This window comes from Gekko japonicus, unplaced genomic scaffold (assembly GCF_001447785.1).
Source record: "Gekko japonicus isolate JY-2015 unplaced genomic scaffold, Gekko_japonicus_V1.1 scaffold3081, whole genome shotgun sequence".
In the NCBI taxonomy this organism is placed as follows: domain Eukaryota; kingdom Metazoa; phylum Chordata; class Lepidosauria; order Squamata; family Gekkonidae; genus Gekko; species Gekko japonicus.
Window position 1 is genome coordinate 40892 of NW_015176070.1, and position 9246 is coordinate 50137.

The 9246-nt window shown below is 40.3% G+C and overlaps 1 protein-coding gene across 1 annotated transcript in view; it reads right to left on the reverse strand.

Annotated features, from left to right (window-relative positions):
• Positions 1-2769: 2769 nt before the first annotated feature.
• The window catches only part of PARVA (parvin alpha), a 108567-nt gene continuing 102090 nt past the window's right edge, over positions 2770-9246 (reverse strand). The window contains exons 12-13 of the mRNA XM_015426719.1: positions 8104-8176; positions 2770-4582 (exon numbers count right to left, since the gene is read on the reverse strand). Coding sequence (XP_015282205.1) covers positions 4506-4582; positions 8104-8176 — 150 coding nt within the window. The 3' untranslated portion in view covers positions 2770-4505. The remainder of the gene's footprint in view (positions 4583-8103; positions 8177-9246) is intronic.

Consider the following 9246-nt stretch of genomic DNA (forward strand, 5'->3'; position numbering starts at 1 on the left):
TTTGACATCTTTTAAAAAACTAATAGAGAAATCCTCCTCCTATAGCAATATAGTATTATTATAGCATATAGTATAGTATATCTGCCTATATTTTTCAGATGCAATAAATTATATAGGATATGTAGATTCTATTTCATATTAATTTCACATAAGTCATAAATCTGTTAGAAATATAAACTAGGATCAATTTATATAGCGCATATAATACTTGTGTATGAAAAATGACTAAACCATTCCATGTTATGAGCTCTGAAAAAAATGTCTTCAATTGAAACAAATGCTTCCTACAAAACATACATATGGTCTTTGCTTTTCCAAAAGAAATGGTGTTCATGATTCCAAGTGTCCAATTACTTGTAATTTTTAAAAAATGTAACCAGCTTCCTATTTACTCACAAGACATTTTTGAAGAAACATACTGGAATTTGGACAGAAACACTTCCAGGAAATAAAGAAAGTGCTACCATCAAATTATGATGAAATGTTCAAAAAGTAAGTAGTGCTTAACACAGCTGCAATCTAGTAATGGAGTGCTTGAGCAGGGTTTCCCCATTGCAAATGGCAAAGGGAAGAGGGTCTGTGCTCTCGGAGAGTCCATTGTCTAAGACAGCCGGCCTCGTGTGCACAGTTCCAGCCTGTCATTCTAGTCCAGACTATATCCTTAGCTAGATAAGGAACCGCACCTTCAGATGTAGTTCATTCACTGATCCGGTTAAAACGACTGTGCATACAGGGCTCTGATTGGGGGGGGGGAATAGGCAGAGCTAATGAGGTGTTCTGAAAAGGGAATGGAGGAGCTGGATTCAGTCCTCTTCCCTGCTAAACAACTTGTGCAGCTTCAGCTTTGCTGTGTTGCAAACCCACTGCTGTTGGATTTGGGCTTGTTTTAAACATATGCATCCATTTTCTCATCAAAAGATATCATATGAAGAACAGAACAACTGGTTAGATTACATAAAACTTGCAGTGTATTTATAAATGTATCTAATATCAATGGTCATTAGCAGCAACTTGAGTTAGCTTCGTATTTATTATATCTGCAAATGAATGCCTTCTCACAGTCATTATTGTTTTATAGGACACAATTTTCTTTAAAAAATTGGGAATTTCATAAATAGAGACCAACTGCTAACAATTGTCAACAGGTTTAGAAATGGCCTGATACCCTTTGCACAGACTTCCGAGCTTTGTTCAGAACAGGTTCTGACTTCTTGGCTAAATGCTGGATAGAAGACTGATCCCAATATGTTCCTCTCAAACGATTGTTGTTGTTGTTCAGTCGCACAGTCGAGTCCGACTCTTCGCGACCCCATGGACCAGCTCCCGCCAGGCCTTCCGGTCTTCCACCGTCCTCTGAAGCTTGCTCAACTTCATGTTCGTTGCATCGATGACACTGTCTAACCATCTCATCCTTTGCCGTCCCCGTCTTCTTTGACCTTCAATCTTTCCCAGCATCAGGGTCTTCTCCAGTGAGTGCTCCCTTCTCATTTGGTGGCCAAAGTATTTGAGCTTCAGTTTCATTATCTGGCCTTCCAGGGAACAGTCAGGGTTGATTTCTTTTAGGATTGACTGATTTGATCTTCTTGCAGTCCAAGGGACTCTCAAGAGTCTCCTCCAGCACCATAGTTCAAAAGAAACTATTCTTCAGCGCTCGGCCTTCCTTATAGTCCAACTCTCACAGCCATACATGACTACTGGGAATACCATTGCTTTGACTCAAACGATTAACTACTTCTAAAAATAAGATTTGTTTATTCTTTCAGCTAGATCAGACACCACCTCTATTGTTCACAGACTTCTATTTTTATTTTTTGCATTCTGTACAAAGCTAACTAAAGTGCAATAATCTATCTATGTAACTTAATATTTAGCTAATGTCCGTGGAAAAATACTGCAAAGTAAAATTAGTAACAGAATTCTATAGCTTGTTAGCTCCACTCTTTGAAAAGAGTTATCCAGGAATTTTGGCTGCAAGTTTTCCCCTTGTTCATAGCATTAACTATAAGCTAGATATTGAATTACTGTTCAAGTGATGAAGACTTTTCTGTTTTTCTCTGCAAACACTAAACTTCAATAATCTATTTAATTTCATAGCTGAAGCCACTAGCACAGCCGTCTGTGTGCAAGATGGCTACAACTGAAAAAGGGTACTGAAGAGTGAAACACAGGAAACAAAAGGGGATTTACAAAAGTCCATCCTACTAGGCAGCCAATAACAGTAATACTAAAGAAACAATTATAAAGAAGAATGATATCATTGATATACAATAAATTAATACCAAGGAAAAGGATAAAATTACCCCAAGGACATATCGCATATGACAAAATATGACAAGTTCTACAATTCAGCCTGAGAGTGAACTTGCTCAGAAATACTTTGTCTACATCAATAGATTTTACACCTATGTGTAATTTTAGACCTTGATATAGTCAGCTAAGTGTTGTAGATGTTCTTGGATATTTGTATTTTCAATGTTTTATATTTTTTTATCCTCCTTCATTGTATATCAATGAAAGTTTGTTTTTCAGATACAACTATAGGCCATTGCTGTTCTTGTGATTACAGTTATTGGTTCCATAGCATATATTTTGAAAGTGTGCCGGGAAACATCCCACAGTCAATGCTCCCTCTAAGCTGTGGAGTCTTGTGAGCAAGAATTCTACTTTGTGAGCGACTGACATTAAAGTTGGGAATGAATGAGTTGGCTACTGCATAAATTAGGTTGCTCTGGAGCCATCCTTCCTGAGCTAAGAGAAAAATGTGTGAGCCAGAGGCTAAAAAACTGTGAGCTAGCTCACACTAACTCAGCTTAGAGGGAACACTGCCCACAGTTCAAGGGTACTAAGCCAATCTGGAATCTCAACCCCAAACTGGTTGGGGAAGGTTTCCCCCCAGAAAAAACAGAACTGAGCCAAACCTCAGATTATTGTCTTACTTTGAACCTGAACAGAAACCATCAAACATAATCATAATTAAGTGTTTGCTTGCCAAAGAACCTGAAAGATTGTGGTCCATAGTGATAATGGAGTAGAGGCGCCATACAGATATTCCTGCAAAGAGGTGAACTCCCATTCCCTGCAGTCTTCACACAATAAACGTACAGCCTTCAGCTCATATTTTCATTGCCCTTTGCTGCTCACCTCTGTGCTTTTGGTGGGCTACTCAGCCCACATATTAGTACAATGTTTACTTGCTGGCACATGATTTATTTTAAAGTTTGCTCCAAGGAGAAAAGTAAAAGTTAAACTTCTTGTACCAATTAATTTGTTTTAAAGTTTCATTCCAATTAAGTAAAAACAGCTTATTTTGATTACCTGTCAGTGCCCTGATAGAGCAGACCTCACTCTATTCAGTCACTGTGTCACCATGCTGGCTTTCTCTGTGTTTTGCTGTTAAAGACTTGCGAGTTTGAATTCATCTACACATTTAGTACCATTGTCTCTTCAACTAGCCAAGTGTTCCTAGTGCAGAAAGTAATACGATGAAATGTGCTATTCTGCACATATAAAGCTTATTGTAAACTTTAAGATATAAAAAAATTATAAGGAATGTGTACACAGGCCACTATTGCATAGGAAATAATACTCAGGTGAAACCTGTTTTGAAGCTTTTCTTCGATCACATTTAAATCATACCATCCATGGTATGCTAATATATTCTCCATGGTCTTCATAACAGCAGTTTTATATCTCATTATGGGTAGGAGGGATCCTTTCCTGAAATAAATACGTACCACACACACGCAGTGTCATGGAAAATTTCCTGTAGCCTGACACACAACTCCATTAAACAGGACCATCTGGATCTAAGTTATTTATCTGCCAAACCTTAAACACCACTTTGCACCATGACAGCTTAAATGGCATCTTGCTGCTAATAAGGCAGTTCCCCAAGCTTGTTTATTATTGAGGTACAGAGCAGTACAGAGTTGTGGTGGAGCGCCAGCAACAATGAAAAGGCCACATTAAGAAATGGTCCACTTCCTGGACTGATTAAGTGCATTGTATGGTACACCAAAAAAGGGGCAGAGCATTGGAGCAGAGGCGCCAAAGGCAGAAGATGCACAGGCTCTTCCACTAGGACAGGTCCCAAACAAGGACAGTCTCCCATTCAGCAGCGCAAGAGCCTATGGTGCATGAACTTCTGGGTCACTGCCTCTGTGCAATAAAAAAGGGGAAATGCTGTTCTTTTCATTTGTCTCCCTCGACCCAGTTCTGGATCAGACTTTATGCCTGTTCTTCATGAAATTAAGAGAGTGTTTAAATATAAGAATTATATAGTAGCATGGAATCTCAGCAGCAAATGTGTGCATTGGATTTTTACTTCATAACATATATTGGCAGTCCTAGCTTATGTAAAACAAACATAGCAAGAGTATTCTGAGAAGCATGGTGTCTCCTTTGAGGAAAGCATAGTGTTTATTTAAAACAGAAAGATGGCAAAGATTGGAGAGGCTTCCTTGTTGGTTCATTTACAGCCATCTGTGGCAATTTCAACAGATTCTTCATTCTATGTTTCTATACTTTGTGAAGAGATTGTACAGCACTCTCAAGGTTGACTTCAAATCACAATTTACAATGTCTGGGGGAGAAGAAGAAGAAAGTAGAGTCAGCTTTTTGAATGATAAACAGTGAGCAAACAAAGGACCAAAATATGGAGGAAGCAGCAGCATATTTTTACTTATAATTGCAATGGCTTACGTGCATTTGACTCAAGTGGGATTTTAACAGCCTTTGTTCAGGGGTATTGCCAATTAGGTTCCAGCCTACCTGAGGGACCGCCTTGCCCCGTATGTTCCCCCAAGAGCACTACGGACAGGGGCCCAAAATTTGTTAGCCATCCCGGGCCCCAAGGATACCAAGCTGGCTGCTACTAGGACCAGGGCTTTTTTGGTGGCGGCTCCTACCTGGTGGAATGAGCTCCCAGGGGAGATCCGGGCCCTGCGGGATCTTATGCAGTTCCGCAGGGCCTGCAAGACGGAGCTCTTCCGCCAGGCCTTTGAGTAGGAGCCGCCGCCCCTACTATAACTTAACCCCTTGTTTTGGATGAAGCCCTGAAGAAACATCTTAATATTGAGCCGTGAGAAGTATCACTCGGAACCTCGGACCTACGATCTGCCATCTCTGGAATTATGCAAGTTATTGAGCACCATGTTTTAATTCAGGATGTTTTTAAGATTTATTATATGTTTTTAAATCATTATGTATATTATGTTTTTTATTATGGCAAGGTTTTGCCTTGCCTCTGTAAGCCGCCCTGAGCCTATCGGGGAGGGCGGGGTATAAATGCGAAAAATAAATAAATAAATAAATAAAATTCCAGTAAAAGAAAAAGCACGCAACTGTCAATCCACCAAACCAAATATAGCCATCCATCCAGATATTATCTAATGACAAGTCCATAACCTACTCAAATTCCTGACAAAGATGGCAAAAACATGGAGTTGTCAGTGTTTGGTAGACCTTGGTTGTGAGTCCCAAACTGAACCAGTAATCTACTAAGCCACAAGCGTTCCTTCTTCTCTCTTCCAGCATATTCCACGAGCATGCTAGTTATTTCCTGGTTCCCAGAAAAATCACAGTTTGCCATTACATCTGTGCCAGCAAACTTTGTTTTCCATTTGCTCTGCAAACCAAATTATGAAGTGAAAACCATTGTTTGCCAGGTTCGATATAACAGCAACCTTTGGTTTGCTGAAGACAAAGAAATGACTAATTGGCTTTCAGTATGTGAGAGAAAGAGAGAAAGCATGATATAGCCCCTGTGTCATCAGATCTTGGAAGCTAAGCATGGTCAGTACTTGGACGGGACACTACCAAGGAGGAGTCTGCAACAGCAAACCATCTCTGCTTCTCATTTGCCCTGAAAGCATCTTGTTGGTGTCGTCATAAGTTGATGTGGGTGGATTCCGAGACCAAGAATCCTGGCAGTGCAATTCTATGACCTATTTCTGGCAAGTCAGTCCCAACGAATAGACCTGAGTAGGATTCTAAGGCCCCGGTCACACGAGCGGATTTGGGCCGGGAGAGGGATGGATCGGCGGCGGAGCAAACGGGCGCGATCCCACCGCAATTGCGCGCCCGTCCCCGATCCGGCCCTTCCTACGATAATCTGCAGCAAAAAAGAACCACCTACCGAGGTGGTTCTTTCCAAACGGCCGCATCAAAGCCAGCCGTGGGATCGCCGGCGCGTTCTTCCGCCGGCGCATCCCCGGGTCCTGGCCGAAAGGCGCATGCTCAGACATGCGCAGTTCGGCAGCCTCCCGTGGCTTCCTCCCCGGTATCTGATCGTGCCGGGGAGCAATTGCACGGCGGCTCACAGGATCTGTACGATCCTGCCGCCGCGTGCCCATTTTGGTGCGGCTTTTAAAAGCCGCACATAGCCCATCCTTTTTTTCCCCTCGTGTGGCAGGGACCTAAGTAGACCTGCTTAGGATTGCTCTCGGTGCTAATGTTGGTGTATGTTTATCAAGAGCAACAGACTTAAGTGTTACTGCCCCCGGGAAGAAAACTCACTGGGCAGCACAGAAAAGGCCTTGACACAATGCTGGCCTTGGGCCCGCAGCACTCTGTAATCATAGGGAAAATGAACACATCAATCCCTACAGTTTCATGTATGTGAAAATCCTAAGACAAAGAACATAGAAAAGTCAATAGGTAGCTTCCCCCCCAAAACTGGAAACCCAGTAATAGTAACCTGCAATATGAGTCCCAGTTTTAATTTTTTCTCTCTACACAATGATGTTTTCTGCTTCTACCCCTCTTCACCTTTTCTTCCCTCTGATCTCCCTCCCTCATCCTTCTCCTCCTAAAAATCCTAAACAAAATAAGATGGCCGCTGGTATGGTCCACAGCCAAAGACCACTTTTCTATAGTAAAAGGTAAAGTGATCCTTTTTTCTTGGATTTTATGAAAGATATTCCTAGGATATGATGCACAGTATACAACTAGTTCCTGCCAACCTAGCAGTTCGAAAGCAAGAAATTGCAAGTAGATAAATAGGTACTACTTCAGTGGGAAGGTAACAGCATTCCATGCACCTTGGTGTTTAGTCATGCCAGCCACATGACCACGGAAATGTCTTCGGATAGCGCTGGCCCTTCGGCTTTGAAACGGAGATGAGCACCGCAATCCTAGAGTTGGATTCGACTGGCTTTCGAGCAAGGGAACCTTTACTTTTTAATATAAAACTAGTAGGTTGGGAAAGGGAACATTTGGCTCTCCTAGCAAGAATAGGACCCACCTACCATTTCAAGAGAAATGCAGATGTCCCATCTAGCATTTCATTTTTGTTGCTCGATATTATTATATGACTAGATAACCATGTTAGAAATTCATCCATCAAAATCTGGTCAAAGCAAGTAAGGAATCTGAAAGCTATTTGCAAGTCACCTTTATATTATTAAGAGCCTTTTTAGTCTCCCATGCTGCTCAGTGGAAATTTTTACCAAGGGCATTCTGCCTGATGTGACAACATAGAAAACAGATGTGTTTTTTCCATTCACGGTGAACAGGAAGTTTCATATTAAGCTTTTCAATAATTACACAAGAAATGTCTTATACACATACAAACACATAAATGAATGCTGAAATGTCTGTGTGATTTAAGATTCATGCTGGGAAAAAACTGCCATTTCTTTGAGTAATAAACACCCAAAGAACTAAAATGCCTTAGTGATATTAACTATCCACAAGGGATATGGGATCACAGCAATTCCATTTTCTTTATGGCTCTACTTTTCCTTTTCTATCTTCACTCACTTTGTCTGAGGCCATGTACTAATCTACCTTGGCAGAGTAATATAGAACAGTTCCTTCCAACAGAATAATCAGTCCATGCTACTAATATCACCTCCCTAGACCCACAATATTTTCAGTTGTACTTATTTAAATAAAATAATCCCATTATATCTGCCCTTGAATATAAATATCTCTGTCAACAGTTGTGCACTTCTAGGAAAGTGTATACAATGCTTACATCAGTTCAATGAAACTAGGGATATTTGCTTACTTAAACATTGCTTTTAATTCTCATTTTAACCTATTAGTTTGTTGTTGATTCTATCACAGTAAAGATGCATTGCAATAAGTTCAATAAGATACCTTCTGGCCTTGGTTTTGGTTTTTCCAGCCCTCCATCTTGCATTAGCTCAAATGCAAAGGACACATTAAGGACCTGGTGATTTAATTAAGAGAAATTTATCACTGACATTTTTATACTACTGGATATAACCCATAGAAAGGCTCATTATTAGCAGAGATATTTTTCACAGAAATAACTAATTTGTATGAACAGAATTAAGACCACAAATATATGTGCCTAAAGAATATTCAACTCAATCACATAAATTAACAAGCAGTGATATTAAATATCATATTTATCCCAATAGTGAAGTGAGTTTTCTCCCTTATCAATGGTGTTACAGTAAGAAAATCTAAGTTCACTGCTAGTCCTGAAGTTGTATCTTATGAAAAGAAACATAGAAGTTATAGGATTATCCATATGGAACCAAGATATATTTTAGCTGGACATTTATCATAACTGGATTCTTTATTGTTATGGATAGTTTCCACAACGGGTAAACTAGCAAAATAGTTTGTTAACATAAACATAGTTTGAATTCCTTTTCTTTATCATCCACCCTTTAGTCACAAACTAGTTATTACTCTAGTTTTACATACTAGGAAGTAAATCTTATCTGAGAGCAAGGCTGTAAACTCTGATAATCCAAAGGGCTGAGAGCACACTACACTGGCTATCTGCAAGAAATGACTCTCACCCTAACCTTCCCTCACGGTTACACTTTCTTACACAGCTCTGTGCTTTAAATATGGACATAGTTTAAGCTTCTAAAGGAAATTTCTGTTAAGAGGGGGTTTTTTTTGGGGGGGGGGAGGAACCTCAGAACAACATAAAGTATCACATATATATGTGAACACAAGATTTTTCAAAATCGGGCTAACCATGGCACCATTTAGAATTCTACAAACCTCAAGGAAACCTGGGGTTTGCAGAAAAATTCAGTATGTTAAAAATTATTTGGAGGGGGAGAACCCTGCAGGGCTCTTTTTGTAGAAAAAGTCCAGCAGGAACTCATTAGCATAATAGACCACACCCAACAGCAGAAACTCATAAGCGTATTAGGCCACACCCCTGACAACACAGCTCATTAGCATATTAGGCCGCACCCCCATGTTACCAGAAGTGTGGTCATCCAGCCACACCCACCTTTTGCTTCTTATTCT